Raw genomic sequence first — 21,253 nt, forward strand, 5'->3', positions numbered from 1 at the left:
GATCTTTAGGACAACTTCTAAAAAAACAATGAAAGATGTATAATTAGCAAGGTAATGGGGAAAGAAAAAAAAAGATTAATCCAAAAGAAGGCTAAAATAGAGATAGACACACAGACACAAATAGGGGAAGAGGCCCATTAAATAGAAGGGATAAGAGAAAACAAGTAGTAAGATTGTAGTTATGAGCCCACGTATTTCAGTAGGATTACATTAAATATAAACTAAATTTTCTGGGGCACCTGGGTGGCTCATTGGGTTAAAGCCTCTGCCTTCCGCTCAGGTCTTGGTCTCAGGGTCCTGGGATCAAGCCCTGCACTGGGCTCTCTGCTCAGCAGGGAGCCTGCTTCCCTTCTCTCTCTCTCTGCCTGCCTCTCTGCCTACCGTGATCTCTATCTGTTAAATAAATAAATTTTTAAAAAAAATCTTTTAAAAATCCCCTAAATTTTCTAGTAGGTAGTTAGCTATTTTCGAATTAGATTAAAAACACATGTATAGGGCACTGGGTGCCTCAGTTGGTTAAGCAACTGCCTTCCACTCAGGTCATGATCCCCAAGTCCCGAGATCAAGTCCTGCATCAGGCTCCCAGCTCCAAGCGGAGTCTGCTTCTCCCTCTGACCTCCCCTCTCATGCGCTCTCTCTCTCAAATAAATTAAATAGAAATCTTTTTTAAGAAAAACCACGCATAGTTAATAAGTAACTACTAAGGATGCAGCCGCCGCTCACATAAATACATTTTATTTGACCAGCATTTCAGAAACCCACATGCCTCTATCCTATATCATAAGTCTCCTCCATAAATGGCATTTGTAGTGTTAATTTGTTTTAGTCTTGAGATTTACCATCTACCCTTGACTTCCTATATTATTTTTTTTCCTGGCTATTTCTGAGCTTTATTTGAATGGAATCCTACTATTTGCATCTGCTCTTCCATAATATTTTTGTGGGAGTACCTTGTATAGTTGCACGTGACTGCAGTTTTTCCATTTCCACTAATACACAGAATTCCACTGTATGGATTTACTGCAGTTTATTCTTTTCAACTGTAGATGGGCTTTTTGTCCTTCTGGTTTTCAACTATTACGGAAAACGCTAATAAACATTCCTCTACATATATCCCATTGGACATTTAGAGGGTACATATCAAAGGATGGGGCTGTGAGGTCAAAGGATATTCAGATCTTCAGTATTTCTAGATAATGCCAAGATTTCTCCTAAAGCATCATACCAATTTACCCTTATAACAACAAAATGTTAAAAAAATCAATTCCTTTATTTCAAAACCTCACCAATACACCTAGTATTGTCATATTTTAAAATGTTTTACTTTTCCTTACCTGATATGAAAAGGTATCTCTTTGTGGCTTTAATTTGCATTTCTCTGATTACTAATGTAGTTGAGCACCTTTTCTATGTTTAGTATTGGTCATGGAATTCGTCTTTCGTGAAGCAGATGTACAAGTCTTTTGCCCATTTTTCTTTTGTGTTATCTGGCTTTTACTCGTTGACCTGAAGTTCTTTCTACATACTCTGGTACTGTGCCCCTAGAGGTTCTGTGTGCTGCAAGTGTTTTCTCCCACTTGATGGACTATCTTCTCACTAAAATTTTAGTGGCTTGAAAGAAGTTTCTAATTTTAATATGGTAAAACGGGTCTTTATTATTTTATTGCAAAGGTATTTGTGAATTTTTGAAATCCTTCCTTACCCTAAGTTCATGAGGACGTTTTATATTCCCTTCTAAAAGTGTTGTAATTCTCCTTTAGATATTGAGCTCCTTAATCCACAGGAGATTGATTTTTATGTGCCGTCTGACAGAGAGCCAGTGTCTTTCATATTTTTCTCAACATGAATAGCAGAGTAACTGCACCATTTACTAAAAGTCAATCATTTCCCAGATGGTGTGACATAAAATCTCCATCACATATCACATATACATATATGCATGGGTTTCTGGATTCTCTGTGACACTGCTCTATTTGTCTGTCACTTGAATTGAATAATATCACATTATTACAAGTGCGGCGGTTTTGTAGTACCCTGATACCTGATGGTAAATTCCTTTCTTCTTGTTTTTCTAGTTGATGGGTGTCTTGGTCTCTTAATCCCCTGTATTTACATACGCATTTTAGAATCAAATCAGCTTGTCAAGTTCCACAAAATTATAGACTGGAAAACTGATTGAAACTGCATTCTATGAATTAATTTGAACAAAAGTGAAAATATTCTATAAATACTGCCTTGTCCAACCCATAAACATTGTTCATTTTCCACTGAATTCTTCTTTACTCTCAAAATTTTATGTTTCTTTAGTTATTATACATATTTCAAAACCTCACCAATACACCTAGTATTGTCAGATTTTAAAATGTTTTACTTTTAAATATTATTGATAATATTTAAATATTAATATTCAATAATTTTAAATAATAATTATTTAATAATACATAATATATTATATAATATAATAATATAAATTAATAACATAATATTGATAATTATTAAATAAAATATTTAATAATTTTTAAATATTATTCAAATATTATTAAATATATTCCTAGGTTTGGTGCTGCTGAATGGGTATCGTATCTTCTAAAATATCTTCAAGATATTTTATCTTGAAGATATTTTTAAAAATATCTTTTAATTCCCTAATTGTTTGTATCTGGTATACAAGAATATAATTTCTTACATGTCTGAGATTGGCAATCTTATTAACTTCTTGTTAAATCTAATAATTTATCTGTAAGTTACTTTGGATTTCCTACATTATATACCTACCCCAATCATCCAAGAATAGTAATATTTCTTCCTTCTTTTTCAATCCTTTCTATACTGACCTCTTTTTCTGTCATTAGCCAAGAGATCCAGTATAATGTTAAAATGGCGAGAGCAGGCATCCTTCTATTTTGTATTTCAAAGAAAATACTTCCAATATTTGGCCATCAGATCTGTTTTAGGGTTTTTGTAGATCTCTTTATCAGATTAGGGAAGTTACCTACCTATTCCAAGTTTGCAAAGAATTTGTTTTTAATCATAAACAGGATACTTTATCAAATCCTACCTCCGTTGTGAGTTAATAATGATTCTTAATCTGGTAAATTACAGTAATTGATTTTTTTAACTATTGAACTAACCTTGTAGCATTCCTGAGACAAACTCAACTTTTATAGATTGTTGGACTTGGCTTTACTAGTATCTTGTTTAGGATACCTGCATCTATTTTATGGGTAAAAATGGACTATAATTTTCCATTTCTGTAAAATGTTAAAATTGATTTTAATACCAGAATATCACAATCATACTACATTTTAGTATCTAGTCTCATAAAACAAACTGGAAAATATTCCCTCTTTTATTTTTTGGAAATTTGTTTAAAACTGGTGTTGTTTCTTTATTCTGTATTTTGTAAAACTCACCATTGAATCCACCCATCATGGTCAAGTTATATATACTTGTTAGCATGGCTGCCTGGGAAAAGTTTCATAAATTTTTCCTTCATTATAGAACATAAGGTAGATTGCTCATGTCATAGATAGAAGCCATTGATAAATTTGACTTATTAGTAGTCTAAATAATGCTATCTTCATGGGGTCTCCACTTTTTCACTTTTTTTTGGTAAGCTATTACTGTTGTTACTCTTTTATTAACATATAATGTATTATTTGCCCCAGAGGTACAGGCCCGTGAATCATCAGGACACTTTTTCACTTTTATCACTACCATTTTATTTTTCCTTTTTGCCACTTCATGAGTTTCAGCACACACATGAAGAGTGGTAACAACGAAGACTTACTGAAATGTGACTCTTGCATTCACAAACTGAATAAATGCCTTCTTCATAGCAGCTTCCTGGTTCAAAACTAAAATGCAGGACTCACTATCATGCAATATTAGGGCTTCTTCAAAGAGTCAAAACTGCATGTAAATTCCCCCAAACCAAGGATCCACTGCAAATGGTACAGATTTGTAATGCTTCTGCTTCATTTTGTGGCCTCCTTGAGTATGCATAGCTATTTGGGGAAAGGGTGGTGTTCTTCAAATAATTTCTTATTTTGAGTTATGTATTTTTCCCCTTTTAAAAGCTGGAGTATAATTTAACACGTAAAAGGAAAACCTGAGGACATTTTAAGGAGTTAATGGTAAGAATAAAAAAATAAAATAATACTCTAAAGCTCCAAATCTTGCAAATCACCAGACCAAAGAAAAGAACTCATTAAAATGCCCCTACCCCAACATTAATCAAGGCAGGAATCACTGCTCCTATTTCTTTGTTAAACTAAATGACTTCTTTGTTAAACTAAATGACTAATAGCCCTGGATATTTAGACTAGATCAGAGGTTAGGGGTCTTGGCTGCTTTTTGACTCAATTAAACAAATAAATTAGCCTGTTCTCTGTCATTTAAAGTTATGATTCATGATAATGCTTTCAACCTATAAGAATCAAATACTTTTAGGCACTTTTTTTCTGCCCTTACTTTCCTAGCCTTACTCTCCTCTGTAACTTTTGTAAGCTACTATATTATAGGACCTTGACTTTTCCATGTATAGATCACAAACCATGGGAATGACCAAGGGATCACTCTGATTACCATACCAAAATTGGAATACACCACAATGGAAAACCCAATCCCCTAGCCAATTCAAAATTTTATTTAGTACTGGTGGGGTTTTTGTTGTTGTTGTTTTTGTTTTAAGTAAATTCTACCCCCAGTGTGAGGCTCAACCCACTGCCCAGATGATTAAGAGTTGCATGCTCTACAGACTGACCAGCCAGGCGCCTCTATTCGTTACTGTTAAAACCACCGTGATATAAGCTCTGGACAACCAATTCCATTCCTTCATAACAGACAAGAATGAACATGAACCTTTAAACTGTTTCATTCTTTTTTTGTTTTGTTTTGTTTGTTTTTGGTTTTTTTTAACTGTTTCATTCTTAACTGAGAAATGGTATGTTTACAAGCACATAGTTAGGTAACTTTATGCATTTTTGTAGAAAGGCCTACCTTTCCGAAACAGCCTCATCATGATCCCGTGATAAATTAACCTTTTTACTTGCTTCTGAAGGGTTAGAAGGTTCAGAGCTCACAGAATTCTTTCCTTCATCTGGACTACTGACTGACTCTGAATTCTTATCCAAATTCATGGTCTCTGAACTTGTAGCCTGTTAATTGGGTGAAGAAAATGCAGTTAAAAGGGGCTGTTACCACTTGTGTTCTTCCATACAAATTTGATAGGTAAAATTTCACTTGGAAAAGGTTCTCATAATATTCTTGAACACATATGGCAAAACATATGTTAAATTATATGTATTTCAATGGTTGTTGACAATGCGGGCAGCGTCTTTGCCAAAATGAATTTAAAAAATATTTATAAGAAATAAAAATAATGATAGTACAAATCAACTTCCTAGCTTGGGTGGAAAGGAAAAACAAATACTGAACCAGTTAGACAACATTTTGTTCCTGTGAGACTGTTTGAGGAACTCAGAAACATTAGACTGTAATAAGCACACTTTTACTTTCACTATACTAATAATGAGTGAAGACCAGAAATAAATCAAAACTTCCAACTTGATCTTCCAGTTGAGTTTTGTTTAAAACTTGGACATTTTAGTCTATGCTTTGAGAATGTGCAGTATTTTAAAAATACGTGTATCTTAAACAATACAAAAGGGTCAAACTGGTTGCCCAACTCATGAGCTTTTCTGGTGGATAATGTGAACAAAGGGCCAGTATACAAAGACAGACTTCTGAAATGTTATTAAGGTTCAGATTCTATATGTAGAAGTAGGTTCTGGAAAACAATAGCAAAAAATAATGTATCCTTTCAGTGCCAGCACAAAGTGGCTCACTTTTCCCTGCTACTCTCATCTAAGCATAATGAAAAACCCTGGAAATAATTCAACAGATAATCATAAAATGCCTCTGAAAGGTGGAAAGAAAAGGGCAGACTCCTGAGGATCCAGAGATTGCGGGAGGAAGCACAGGGAGCCCCCTCGGTTTTCTTTTTGTTGTCCATGTATCTTCTACAACAGGTGCCACAAATGCCAGGGACCCATTCTTCTCCCCAAACCCAGGGCAGGGGTGGCTGAAGCCCCACTCCACACTGCAAAATCAGCAGCCATATTCACTGCAGCGCTAGTATCATCTTGGTCCCTACCGGACACGTGGGGCAGCCGTGGACGTAACCGGCTGCAGTAGCAGTATCGGCCAAGCCCAGCCAGGGACCAAGACTCAGGACTCCACACCTGTAACAGCAGCAGGACCATCATCCCTCATTTGGGACAGCCAGGGGGAAGGACTACTGCAGTACCAGCATTGCTGGCAGGGCTGTATCCTTTCTGGAGGTTTCAGGGGAGTGTTTCCTTTTTCCCAACTTCTAGGAGCTGCCAGAATTCCTTGGCCCCCTTCCTCCATCTTCAGTGCAGTCATCCCAACCTCTGCTTCCACTGTCCCATCTCTTTCTTCTGCCTCTGACCTTCCTGACTCCCTTTTTGTAAGGACCCTTGTGATTACACTGAGCCCACCAGGATAATCTCCGCATCTGTGAGCTTCTTTTAGCACATAAAGCAACATAGTCACTGGTTCTGGGGATTAATCCATGGATTTCTTTTGGGGGTCATTATCCACCAATATCAACCTCTGTGGCAAAATTAACACAAAAGTGACATTTATACATTATATCCAGCATTCAAGGATACAAGAACCATTCACCAAGGAAAGCATATCTTGGGTTACAAAGTGAGTGTCAGTAACTCTCGACACAGAAATTTTACACAGTATGTTCTCAGATCAAAATAAAATTAAATTAGGTATCAATAAAAGTAAGATATTTTAAAAGGTTCCAAATGTTTGGAAATTAAACACACACTTCTAAATAATTCAGTGGGTCAAAGAACAATACCATAAGGGAATTTATAAATTATTTTCAACTGATGAAAACCAAATGAATGCCTGGGTGGCTCAGTTGGTTAAGCATCTGCCCCATGTAAGGCTCCCTGCTCAGTGGGAGTCCGCTTCTCCCTCTCCCTCTGCTTGTGCTCTGTCTCTCAAATAAGTAAAATCTTAAAACAAAAACCAGCACATCAAAGATTATATTATCTGTAGTCAGAAGTGCAATGTCTAGGGGTGCCTGAATGGCTCAGTGGGTTAACGGTCTGGCTCTTGGTTTCAACTCAGATTGTGATCTCATGGGTTGTGAGACTGAGCCCCAGATTGGGGTCCATATTCACCATGGACTCTGCTTGAGGTGCTCTCCCTCTGCCCCTACCCCCACTCACACATGCTCATGAACTCTCTAAATAAATGAATCTTTTAAAAAAGATTTTATTTATTTGTCAGAGAGAGAGAGAGAGAGAGCACAAGCAGCGGGAGTGGTAGGCAGAGCAGGCAGAGGAAGAACCATGCTTCCTGCTGAGCAAGGAGCCCCATGCAGGACTCGATCCCAGGGACCCAGATGCCAGGGACCTATTCTTCTCCCCAAACCCAGGGCAGGGGTGGCTGAAGCCCCACTCCACACTGCAAAATCAGCAGCCATATTCACTGCAGCGCTAGTGTCATCTTGGTCCCCACCGGACACGTGGGGCAGCTGTGGACGTAACCGGCTGCAGTAGCAGTATCGGCCAAGCCCAGCCAGGGACCAAGACTCAGGACTCCACACCTGAAACAGCAGCAGGACCATCATCCCTCATTTGGGACAGCCAGGGGCAAGGACTACTGCAGTACCAGCATTGCTGGCAGGGCTGTATCCTTTCTGGGACCATGACCTGAGCCGAAGGCAGCCGTTTAACTGACGGGGCCTCCCAGGCATCCCTCTAAGTAAATAAACCTTAAAAAAAAAAAAAAAGTGCAATGTCTAATCACCGAGAAGATGCTTAGAAAAAGCAGTGCTTAGAGGGAAATTCATAGCTTTAAATGTTTTCTAATAGAAAAGAAGATTAAAAATTAATGCTCTTTCTCTTAAGCTGGAAAAAGAAGAGCAAATCATATCCAATGTAAGTAAAAGTAAGGAAATTATAAAAAACAGAAAAGAGACATGGAAGAGAGAGTAAGATTTTTAAAACCCTAGTCAAGACTGATCAAGAAAAAAAGAAAACACAGATTACTGGTATCAGAAATGAAATAGTTATCACTATAGATGTACAAATGTTAAAAGGACAGGAAAATTTTGTCAATAATTTATGTCAACAAATTCAACAACTTAGATAAAAGGGACACATTCCTTGTGAAGATAATTTACAAAACTGATACGAGAAGAAATAGAAAAATCCAAATTGCCCCTTACCTATTAAAGAACTGAATTTCAAGAAAAAATCTTCCTACAAAGAAAGCTCCTTACCCAGATAGTCTTCAGACATAGATTCTATCAAACCTTTAAAGAAGTAAGAAAATCTTACACAGACTCAAAAAACAGGGGAGAGAATGCTTCCCAATTCATTTACTAAGGCTAGCATAAATATGATGTCAAAGCAAATAAAGACACTACGAGAAAAAAATTCAGTGAATGTATAATAAAGATTATACTTAAATTTTATATAAAAATATTAACAGATACCAAACTCTAATAATACCCCTGCTGAAATATTTTAGACGTGTATACTGCAAAGTGTATTTTGATACAGAAAATATATTAGTACTTGTGAATGCACCAAACATAAAGATGGCTTAGGAGATGAACAGATAGACAGATATATGACAAAAATATTAAACATATTAAAAAAGTAAAGGTAGAATTTTGGTGCTGGGTATACAAATGTTCACTGTAAAATTTTGTCAACTTTGTTGTAGTATCTGTTCAAAACATTTTATCATGATAAAATTGTGGGAATCACAAATCACTTCTCTACTCTCTTGATGAAAGAAATACAAGTGGCATTTACTTTTGGCCACCTAAGCTGAGCTTCTCCAGAGACAGCATCACAGGACATTCTGAATATAAAGTTTTAAAGCCTTCTTAGTTTGGAAATATAGTTCGTATCTTAAAATCCAACTACCTATAACGGTGGGTCAATGAGGCAATTAAAACTCCTATGTGCTGGGACGCCTGGGTGGCTCAGTTGGTTAAGCAGCTGCCTTCAGCTCAGGTCATGATCCCAGCGTCCTGGGATCGAGTCCCACATCGGGCTCCTTGCTCGTCAGGGAGCCTGCTTCTCCCTCTGCCTCTGCCTGCCATTCTGTCTGCCTGTGCTTGCGCTCTCTCTCTCTCTCTGATAAATAAAAAAACAAACAAACAAACAAACAAAAAAAACTCCTATGTGTTTATACCAACCTTGTAGGCTATATTACTGGTTAATACATTTGGTTCCAAGCAGTTCTTCTGAGACTGCAATACTGCTTTAATACGTCTTTGAAGTTTTGATATTTTTGCCTAGAAGAAAAAGAGAAAAACAAATACAAAACCAGAGTACTAAATAATATATAGAGAGGGAGGAAAAACTATGTATCTGCCAAAGGAGTCTTGTAAGATTTAGGCATCTACCCAAATAAATGAGAAAATCTTGGGCGCCTGGGTGGCTCAGTGAGTTAAAGCCTCTGCCTTCAGCTTGGGTCATCATCTCAGGGTCCTGGGATCGAGTCCCACATCAGGCTGTCTGCTCAGCAGGGAGCCTGTTTCCTTTTCTCTCTCTCTGCCTGTCTCTCTGCCTCCTTGTGATCTCTCTCTCTGTCAAATAAATAAATAAAAATCTTTAAAAAAAAATGAGAACTTCTTACAGAAGCAACGATTTAAATGTTTGATGCCAGTATGACATACAAGAATGAAAGATAAAAATATCAAACTTTTAATTGAGCCATAATAAAATTAATGTTGGTGGAAACACCAATCCGTGAGTAGCCCTAGGAACATAGAACAAAACAAAAACCCCCAGTTTGAAATACACCATACAAGCTCTAATACAGAACATATTTCGAATTAAAAGAAACTGTCTATATATTAATCCTATTAAACTGACACAGAACATTGATAACAGAAGAACACGGTCCAAAAGTATTGCTAAAAATATTGCTAATAGACTTTGTTACCTACGGCATAGTACATCAAGCTAGCCGTCAGGGATGATGTGGGTTTGCTTTATTGTTTTCCTTTCCTAACACGTAAAATATCACCAGATTCTACTTCAAATGAAATCAGAAACTTACGAAGAGTTCATCAGCTATGGCTTCATGTTTATTCCTGCACTGTGTCTTCCCAATGCGTTCAGTCAATTCTTTCAGCTTATCATCAAATAGTTTGTAATTTATACTACAGATCTCCTGTCGAATCAAATGTTTGACCTAGAATTTTAAAATAAAAACCAGAACACCCTATGTTTCAAATTTAAAAGCAATTTTATTTTCTACTCCTTAAAAATAGCTTCGTTCTTTTCTGGATTTACTGTAATCGATAAAATATACATTTTTCACATTTTTATGTTTATGTTACCAGAAGTCCGAATATCAAATTTAGTGAAACACACCCAGTATCTAAATATATGGATACATTGGAACATAAATTTATTCTCCCAGAGCTAATTTTTATTTGATACTGTTTCAGTTAATCCCATAATATGTATTAAAGAAAAGGTTAAAGCCTATATTGCATTTGTATTTTTTAATGAGCATAATTGAAACCAAGTATTCCATCAAAAGGAGCTCCACTTATCTGAAAGCCAAAGCCCAGTGAAAATGGTTGGTTGGCCTATAGTAGATATAAAGCAAATTATGAAAGTCTGAGCCTTGACCCAGCCATTAACAAAGCTCTATGACCTTTGGGAAGTCACAGCTCTGCTTCATCTTCCTTGTCCACATATGGGGAGGTAATACAACATTTTGAACATGTGATGCTCATAGGATTTTTGTAAGAGTATAAAAGGTTAATATTGGAAAGAGCTCCAAAGAATAGAAAATAGGGAATTAATATAAAGGAAATAAATGTGCAAGATAATCTGCTTTACTTGCATAGGTTTTTTTTTTAGGGGGTGACTTTTTTATTGCTAAAATGGAGGGAAGTCAGGACTAATTAGGTAGTGACTAATGCTATTTGGTATAATGCACACTGTTCTAACACTGTGTAGTAGTGATCACATGAAACATTAATGCATTTCATTATCTGGCTGTGTTTTAGAGAACAGACGGGACTGTTTTCAGAAAACATAATTAATCTCAATGCCCAATGATATGAATAGCTCCCCTGAGCCATCTATTCAGAAATATCCACTGTAATTTTTTGCTGAATTGGTACTCTCCAGTAAGCTGCTTTTGTAACATAGTAGGTAATGTCTCTTAATAACAAAACCTGTCACGATACACCCAAGGTATTTATTAGCAGTATTTCTATCCTTCCCCTAAATTCCTGCTTCTCGGTGTTTGAAATTGGAACACAAAGTTTCTAACTCTTTTATACTGGTAGTCATTGGGATGATTAGGGGTATTCAGCAATTTTGATTATTCCCCAGGTTTTTCCTTCTCATTTTCAATTGTTCTTGCTTTTCAACATTATCATCTACTTGATTTTTTCTGTAATGCTTAACATTTCTTCAGTGATTTCTCAACATTAGACATGATCACCATTTTTACTGTCAAACTTTCAAATATTTGATTCAACTAGTAAGTGCTCAAAATAACATACTGTTTTTACTGACAGGTGACACCTGTGACCCATGTGTGTTTCTTATGGATTACTATAGGCTTGCCAGTTCAGTGGCTGGGCTCACTATGTAAAGTTCATACTCAGATGAGTCTTGGAGAAACTTTCTAAATATTTTGAATGTGGAAATACTGTTTTGCTAACAAGCAGAGATCACACAGGGTTTATGAAACTTCCCTGGTAACACATGGGGTATTTGTTAAAATCACAGATTTCTAGGCCCTACCCTGGATTCACCAAACAGAATTCCCTGGAAAAAGGCCTAGAAACCTGTCTAATTAACAGGTACCACCGGTAATTTTTATTAGGTAAGTTTGAGAAAAGAGTAGCCTAAAACAACAGTCTTCAACTATCAGTGAGCTCAGTAAACCACAGGTTAAACAAGTAAGTACTCTGGGTGATTCAGATGGAGGCAGACTCTTAAAACTTGGTTATTTAAAAGGACTAAATCTCCATCCATAGGTTGTTCCTTCTGGTTAGAGTGGACATGTGTTCTCATTTAGTGGCAGTGTTAGGAAGGAAGACACAATAGAAGGAAGAAGGAAGGAAGAAGACACAATAGAGGAAGACACAATAACCTCCACCAAATACCTCGTAAATGTCTTCTGGTGATGGTACTGTGTCCAAAATTATGGTAGCTGATGGAAATCCTAGGTACAATCTGCAGTTGGCAGTGAAAGTAGTCTAAAGATTGGAGAAAGACTAGCAAGTATATATTTTCAATCTGCCTCACCTTTCTAAGATGGTAGGTAGAGTGAGTAACATGGACTTTCAAGAAAAACTCCTCCACTTCAGTAATTTAATTGGAATCAACGAGGCCAAGATCCTTATAAAAACCTTAAAAAAGAAGAGTCAACGGCTCTGGGACTCTCTCAGGGAACAATAATGTCAGAATGGTAGGCCTATTCCACTGGGATTTAAACTAAAAAACAAAACAAAACCACAAAACAAAACCCAAATAGATGTGGTTTAGAGAGTTAACTGCACAGGAATTAAAATATCAAATGATGGGAAGCTAGCTATTTGGAAATAGGTAAAACCATAGTAATCAGCTAAAAACCAAGATGTCTCTGAGGATGTGTGAGAAACTTCGCGGACGGGGAAGGTGGTGGTTGAGAAAACAAAAAAAACCACATTCCTCAAACCTCGTGGGAGGGACCATTTTCTCTGTCAACTCAGACTAAGTGTTTTGTGAGACAAATTATAGTAATGAATGAAAAGTGTGCTTTTTCCATGCCGGTGACACCAAAATACTCAAAGATTAAATGTTGTCTTTATATGTCCCTATCAGAATTTATTTCTAAATTCAACTACTAATCAATGGGAATAAGACACAGCTGGAATCCCCAACTTCTTTCTTAAGCTAAATCTATGCTCACCATAATTCTGCTACCCCTTTCCTGCCAATAACACAATATTTACATGTTTTTAAATTAGTGTTTTCTTTGGTCTTCCTGGGGGAGAAAAGACAAAGTAGAAAGGGAAAAACTGCTGACTCACCTTTCATGCTGGTTCTGCATGACTCTTTCAAAAAGGTTTCCACTTAATTATTATGTGAATACATATTCATATAATATGTAACTATATAACTGTAATGGTCTGCTTTAGAAAACAGTATTTCTGAAACAGCAGGATAGTTTGGCTTCAGACATTTGGGTCCATTATATAATGTTGATAAGACATTAATCTACCACGTAATAACTTTCAGTTGAATAATTCTAGTGGTAGTAAAATAGCAAAACATGATCATTAAAACAGGTCCTCATTACAGGACCTATTAAAATTGAAGTTCATTACACTTAAACTCAAGAGTTGATCAAACATGGGAAGTTGTCTGACAATGAAATAAAACAGGGCGAAATGTGCGTTTGATGATGCTATAAAGTGAAGTATCAGAAAATCCAACCTCTCTCTGTAAACCTGGAAGTTAGGGCAAGTAAATCCGAATGCAGCAGGACTTCTGGTTGTCTGAGTCTATGAAGTAGAGGTCAGTTGTGACGAGATATACAAATGGCTGTAGCTGCAGATTGGAGGACCCCAAGACCAGAACAAACGAGACTGAATTATTCAGCAAAGCTTCAGGTCATGCAGTGTCTGACTTTCTGGGAGATTTAAATGTAATAGTGACTAAAAAGTCCATTCTCTTTCTACTATAGCACTCTACCTGACATGATTCTCTAGGTTACGCTGTATATGTGTTAGTAATGTAAACAATTATCTTTCTTTAATACCTCTATCGGTTGATTCAGTTTTCATGCATCACCTTTGCACCAAGTGAAAATCTTCTGTACTAAATCATTGTGATTAATGAACTTTAATCATTTTATACTAATCAGAAGTTTCTGAAGCAAATATTTAAGCACCAATGTTTTACCTGTTCCAGCAATGCTGTTTGCTTTTCCAGAGCTACACAAATATTTTCATTAATTTGCTCTGAAGTTTTCACGCGCTTAACACTTTCTTTGCTTTCTGAAAACATCCTCTTCTTTTGATTATGGCCTTGGGGAAATGAAAAGATCAGAAAGTAAAAATATTCCTTCTAAGGAAGGATTTGGGAATTCTCTAATCCAGGGACTCTTTAAGGAAATAGAAAAACTAAAATGTGACCAAGGAAGCATTTTTTAGAAATATAATTGTCTAAAAAATTGTGATAAACCTAACCTTAAAAAAATTATTATCTTAGGTTCATAGGTAGGATTCTGGTATCAGATACACCTCCCTTTCAACTTTATTTAATACCTATTTAATTCTGACAAAAACTGAATAACTTATAGCACTTAGACCTCTAGTTACTTAAGTGTTCTCACATTATTTTTATATAGTTACTTAGGCAGTATGACATATTTTTAATAGGTGATGCTGTTATTTTTAAGCAATTTTAAATCTATCTTATTAAATAATCACCATGTAGCCTAGACAAGAACACAAATAAAATTTATCCTATGAAATGTTTTTTCTTATGTATCTTATATATATATATCTCTTATATATCATTAACTTACAAAAAATATTCTACTTTGAATGAAATTTATTTTTTCTATTTTAATGATCTCATAACTCTAGAATTTCATTGGTTAACTATTTGATGTTTCTGTCACTCCAAGCCTACATGTATGTATGTTTACATATATATATATATATATGTATATATATATTATCTATCAGCTTACACTTGGCATATGATACAGGTCAATTCTATGGAAAGAAATGAGTTTACCATAATTAAAAACACTCACTCTTTCAGCTAGCCTCCTTATTAATATAATAAATAAAACTTCAAAATAAGAAGACATGAGGATGAAATAAATCAAACAATTGCCGTAAGTCACATTTTGATTTTCTGTACTCTCAAGGGAAAACGACTGATTCTTTCTTTGGAAGAATTTAGTTCCCTTCAGATATGGAGGACACCATTTCCCCCTCCTCACCCTAAATGGTTTGGAAACAAGATACTCCAAAACAATTATTGTCATCATTTATTTTTTTCCTGGCTTTATATACTCTATGGTTTCTGTATCTGAGGCTAAAAAAAATTAAAAAAATAAAAATAAAAATCCCAAAAGGAAAGTTGACTGTGACTATTTTAGTTTCCCCAAAAGATGCTTAAGTATACACTTACTGTTATTACTATCAGCGTCAAGTGCTGACAGCCATGTTGAGTCTATACTTTCACAATTTGAAATGTTGGAATGACAGGTTCTACGGGATTCTTCACTTTTCAAAATGTTGGTAGCACAGTTAGTGGAAAGGACTGAATTCACCAACTTGGGTATTTTATCAACAGACACAAAACGGGTATCTGAACTTAAAATGTCACCTTGTCTTTTATCACACGACTCAGAATTGGAATTTGTTTGTAAATAGGAAACTATCTTGTCAATTCTCTTATCATCCAAAGTATTGTTTACTATAGTTTTGGGCATTTGAACCATACCGCTCAATACGTTAGATGGACAGCAAATGGATTTCAGATTACAATCTTCTTTGTGTTGTTCAAAACAGGATTTTGTTACATCTGTCTGACATTCAGTATCATTTTCAGAAGTGTTTTGTGAATCTTTTGCCTTTTGTGTAAAAAGTTTCTTGGAAGATTCTACTGTTTTACTTGGCTTTTGGTAAGGGCACACAACTTGTTCTTCAGTGTATTCCAATCTTGTTCCTGAATCAACAGTTTCTAGTGGTTTCATTACTTTTTGAAAAGATGCTTTACTTTCCTCTGAGCATACTGAATTTTTGTTAGAGTCCAATAAAGAAGCATTTTCAGAATGTCCACGTTTGCTGTTTATGACACCAGTACTTGAATTCTGATTACCACTTGACACATTACTCCCATTTGCTGTTTTCAGTGCTTCGGCATTCTTTGACTTATTCAGCATTTCCACTTGCTTCCGGCAACTTGCAGGCATTGTCTTTTTGGCTTTTAGTATCTTCCGCTTACTTCTATCCGGACTTGCCATCTTTTATACCCTAGAATTTAAAATGCCACATTTAAATGTACTTCTCTAACAGACAAAAGCTTATTTATTTGTAATATTAATGTTCAGATTATTTCTAGAGATTTAGATAATTATTTTTCTTGAAAATTACATCCATTTTCATGGGTCACTGAAAATGTACAGGTAATTTTAATTTTTTTTCTATAAATCTATTCTATATAAATTCAAACTTTATATCACCAGTAAGCCTCTACTTGATACTAAGCCTGTTAATTTTATCTGGCCACTTTTTGTATCACCTCACTGCCATAACCATTAAAGTCTGGTTTCAATTATCCAAGCAGGCCATACCTTACATATCCTAAAGATTTAACTGCATTTCTTCATAAAAACAAAACTCAAGGTTTTGTGAAGAGTTTTGCATTTCTACACCTAGTGGCACCTTCATAAAGCTTTCCTAATGTTAATTTTTTCATTTATCACTATATCTTACTTGAAGCTTTCCTTTACTATATCTTTTTAATTTACCATGTCATTTGATCAGGAACAGTTCTAAGATTTGTGAGACCTGAAATTGAAGTGAATATTTATTTAGAACAAGAAAAAAAAATCACAACAAATTCAAATTTTAGAAACCTGTCTGTCATGTCTAGGAGTGTCTGGGTGACTCAGCTAGTAAGCACCGACACTCAATCTCAAGGTCATGAGTTCAAGCCCTGTATTGGGCGCCATGCTGGGCTTGTAGCCTAACTCTGAAAAACAAAAACAAAATTTAAAGAAAATCAAAAATCCAAAAAAATCTTCTTAAAATTTTTCTTAAAAAAGAAAATAAAAAATCCAAAAAAATAGCATACCTTCATTAATTAAGGGCCTGACTCAATATAAGGTTTTTCCCTCTAGGACTACATATTTGATTGCCTCTTCATGAACTCAATTTTTGCAGTATTTCCCATAGAGAGAATGAACAAAAAAAGCTTTTCTTCTGGCATGGTTGATTAATTTTTTTCTTTTTAAGTATGCTCCATGACCAGCAGTGTGGAGCCCAATGAAAGGCTTGAACTCATGACCCTGAGATCAAGACCTAAGGCCAGATCAAGAGTTTTGAGTTTATACTTCTATTACTTTTTACATTAATTTCATTATAAATGTGATGTGTAAACAATCAAGTTTTATTCTGCTTACTTTTGAGCAAACTACAGAGTTTTCTAACATGTCTTCACACATATCCCCAGACTCATTCATAAAATTGTGTATAGCAGTAATTCATACAATGTTAATGGCATCATAATGATCCATTGGGCCAATATAATAAAAGGTACTTATCTGGTTCTCTATAAAGTATATTTGAGTCACTTCAGTTTTCTTTTTCTCACTAACATTACTGCTATGACTACTGTTTCAAGGAGCATGTCTACAAATATTTTTTGAGTGGATTTGTTGGGTAGCAATAAGATACACAAATGTTCAAATTCTCAAGACAGTTAAATTATTTTCCAAAGCAGGTGTACCAGTTTACATCTCTATGGGCAATGTTTGAGTTACCACTATCCACATGCTCTCAAGCCTTTGGTGTTGTCAGACTGAATTTTTACAAATCTACTTGGATATAGATAAATATCTCACAGTCTTAATTTGCATTTCCCTAACTAGTAGCATCTTCCTATGTTTATTGGCTATACATATTTCCTTATCTGCTAAATTCTTGGTTTTATCTTGCTTATTTTGTTTTTGATTGGGTTATCTTTTCTCATTTACTTTTAAAGAGAACTTATTATGAATAATAATCCTCTGTCAATCATTTGTTGTATGAGTTACAAGTATCTTCTCTCATTTGTGGCTTGTCTTTGGATCTTCCTAATTTTAATATAGAGAGATTTCTTCTTTTTTTTTTTTTCTTTAAAGGCTAAAGGTTAATCTCTCTTGAGAAATCCTTCCCCACCCCTAGGTAATATGTGAAATAGTGAGGCTGACTGGTGGTACAGAAGCCTTCTGATCTAAGTTATCTCAGGTCACAGACCTGCACCATGGTTGTGCAATTATAAAAAATACATAAAAGCAGACATGAGCAAATCTCTGATAGGAGTACTTGCTCAGAGAGAATTATATTTAAGTTTACAAACATGAGAAAATTGGTCGTAACAGCGTACAACTTGTTAGTTGGTAATACCCAGGGCACTATGGAGAGGTCTTTCACTTGGAAAACCTCTGCATTGGTATGCTTAGGGAAAAATAAGTAAAACTTCCTGTAAAAGGGAAGTTAAATACTAGTAACTGCCTAAAAGGCAAATGACAGTTTACATATTGTAGGGAGGTTTAGTGAAATTTATTATTGGGAGAATCAAAAGAAAAAGACAGTCTAACTGGGGATCCCTGCTATCATCAGAACTTGTGATTCTCTCTAGCCAGCTTGAATCCTTTGCTGTCAAATAAGCAACATGTCACACAGATCTTTAGAATCATGGTACTGTCCAGCAGTACAAGGTAGGAAAGAGAAGTCATCTATATTTTCTCAAGTTTTAAAGATCTGTCTTTCATAATTTAAGTCCTTAATCCATCTAGAATTGATTTCAAAATATACTGAGAAGGGATCTAATTTCATTTTGCCCTCAGGTGTATAATTAATTGTTAGACCGTATCCTGTTAATTTTGAACTTTTAAAATATTATTGTTCATTTATCTGACGATGTAAATCTTGCTGACCATACTGTTGTCCATCCCATCAATTTTAGAGGTCTCTTGTAAGTTATTGAAAATATTTTAGCCTAATGAATCTTTTAATAGAATTTAATCCATTTACATTTAATATTGCCACTAAAGCTGTAACTTATACTTGGTGTTATGCCTTATAATTTTCACAGCTTTTTGCTATTATATTTTACTTTCTATTGGTTGTTATCTCCACATTTTACCCAAACATGAAAATGTCCTTTTTATATGGTCTACATATGCTTCACGATTCTATGAATTCTAGTATATTTAGAAGTTTTCTAAAAGCATTTCAGCCAGGGCACCTGGGTGGCTCAGTTGGTTAAGTGACTGCCTTCGGCTCAGGTCGTGATCCTGGAGTCCTGGGATCAAGTCCCACATCAGGCTCCCTGCTCAACAGGTAGTCTGCTTCTCCTGCTGACCTCTCTCCTCTCGTGCTTTCTCTCTCTCTCTCTCAAATAAATAAATAAAATCTTAAAAAAAAAAAGCATTTCAGCCAATGTTTCAGTAACTACTGAAGAGTAAAACAAGATTATTTAAATATATATTATCTTAAAGTGTTCAAGGGATGCCTGGCTAGTTCAGTCAGAAAAGCACGTGACTCAGTCTCTGGGTTGCGAGTTGGATCACCACATCGGGTATAGAAATTACTTAGGTAAACAAAAAGGATTTGAACTTAACATCTCAGATTTTACCTTACTTTTATGTTAGATATACTTCCAAGAATAATTTTGGATATTTAAATCTACTTCAGAGCCAAAACAGGCTATTATTAATAAATCTGCTATAAACATTTACTTGTAAGTTTCTGGGTGATCATTTCTCTTGGTTATATGCCTATATGGAACTGCTGAATCATACTGTAACTCCATATTTAGCCTTCTGAGGAACAACGGTTTTCAAAAACATCTGGACCAATTTACATTCACAACAGGAGTGTATGAGGGATTTTGTTTTAATCTCTTCATCAACACTATTAGGTCTTTCCAGTAGAGTCATCTTGGTGAGAGTGATGTGGTAAGTCATTGTCATTTTTGATAAGCATTTCCTTGATGGTTAATGATGCTGCTTATTGGCCACTTGTCTTATTTATTCAGATCATTTGCCCACTTTAAAATTGAATTATTTGCCTTTTTATTATTGACTTGTAAGAATTACATATATATTCTAGATTTCAATCCCTTTTCACTTATGATTTGCAAACCTTTTCTCACATTCTGTGGGTCTTTTCTACTTCTTGGTCATATGCTTTGAAAAATTACAGTTTTTCATTTTTTAGAAGATTTACTTATTTATCTTAGGTAGGGTACAGAGGAAGAGACAGTCTTAAGTAGCTCTGAGCTGAGTGTGGAGACCAACAAGTGGCTGTCTCATGACACTGAGATTACAACTTAAGGTGAAACCAAGGATCGGAGGCTTAACTGACTGTGCCACCCAGGTGCCCTAGTTCTGTATTTGTAGCTTGAGCTTTTGGAGTCACATCTACGAAACCACTGCTTAATCCAAGGTCATGAAGATTACTCCTGTCTCAAAGTTTATAGCTTTGATCCATTTTAATAATTATAAACAGTGTGAAGATCATTCATTTATTGTTTTATATGTGGATAGTTGTTCCAGCACCATTTGAAAAGGCTACTCTGTCACCCAGTGAATTGTTATAGCACTCTTGTCAAGACCAATTAATTTAAATCTTAAGGTTTACTTCAGGATTCTCAGTTTTATCCCACTGATATGTAGGTCTCAATTACTATAGCTTTCTGTTTAGTTTTAAATTTAGGATAGCAGTCCTCAACTTTGTTTTAGAGGATTGTTTGGGCTATTCTGAGTTCCTTAAATATGTATGTGAATTTCAGGATGAGATTAACAATTTCCACAAAGAAGCCTACTCGACTTCGATAGGGATTTGTTGAACCTAGATAGATCAATTTAGGGTGTCTGGCTACCTCGGTTTTATCAAGTATTCTGATCCAAGAACATGGAAGTCTTTCCATTTACCTCAATATTTAGTTCTTTCAAAGGTGTATTGTAGTATTTAGAGTTTTGCACTTCTTTTGATACTGTTGTAAATGAAACTATTTTTCTTGATTTCACTTTTGGATTTTTTCATTTCAAATACATGGAAATACAATAGAAAACTATATTCATCTTGCATGCAACATTGTTGACCTTATTTTTATCTCTAGTTTTTTTTGGGGGGGGGTGTTCCTTAGGATTATCTATAAACAAGAGCCTGTCACATGTCAGTAGTTTTATTTCTTCTTTCCCAGTCTTGATGCCTTATATTTAATTTTTCTTGCCTATTCTGAACAGAAACTCCAGTATAATATCAGAGGTGGCAAAAGTTGACATCCTTGTCCTGTTCTAACTTAGGGGAAAAATCTTTAGTTTTTAACCATTCTGTATGGTGTTAGCAGTGGATTTTTCACAGATAACCTTTATCAGGATAAGGAATTTCCCAATTATCTTTACTTTGTTCAATATTTTTATTGTA

The 21,253-nt window shown here is 35.3% G+C and overlaps 2 protein-coding genes across 7 annotated transcripts in view; one reads left to right on the forward strand and one right to left on the reverse strand.

Moving 5' to 3' along the window:
• GRIN2A (glutamate ionotropic receptor NMDA type subunit 2A) overlaps positions 1 to 21,253 on the forward strand; it is a 609,475-nt gene that overhangs the window by 42,748 nt on the left and 545,474 nt on the right. The window lies entirely within an intron of this gene.
• ATF7IP2 (activating transcription factor 7 interacting protein 2) overlaps positions 1 to 21,253 on the reverse strand; it is a 56,183-nt gene that overhangs the window by 26,156 nt on the left and 8,774 nt on the right. For 2 of the 6 annotated variants that reach the window (XM_032328001.1, XM_032328000.1), the window contains exons 2-7: positions 15,240 to 16,087; positions 13,995 to 14,119; positions 12,212 to 12,304; positions 10,135 to 10,269; positions 9,266 to 9,364; positions 5,002 to 5,159 (exon numbers count right to left, since the gene is read on the reverse strand). In XM_032328001.1, coding sequence (XP_032183892.1) covers positions 5,002 to 5,159; positions 9,266 to 9,364; positions 10,135 to 10,269; positions 12,212 to 12,304; positions 13,995 to 14,119; positions 15,240 to 16,077 — 1,448 coding nt within the window. In that variant the 5' untranslated portion in view covers positions 16,078 to 16,087. The remainder of the gene's footprint in view (positions 1 to 5,001; positions 5,160 to 9,265; positions 9,365 to 10,134; positions 10,270 to 12,211; positions 12,305 to 13,994; positions 14,120 to 15,239; positions 16,088 to 21,253) is intronic. The other 4 variants (XM_032328004.1, XM_032328003.1, XM_032328002.1 and 1 more) reach the window with 3 other exon arrangements.

The sequence above is a fragment of the Mustela erminea genome, chromosome 20 (genome assembly GCF_009829155.1).
Source record: "Mustela erminea isolate mMusErm1 chromosome 20, mMusErm1.Pri, whole genome shotgun sequence".
In the NCBI taxonomy this organism is placed as follows: Eukaryota; Metazoa; Chordata; class Mammalia; order Carnivora; family Mustelidae; genus Mustela; species Mustela erminea.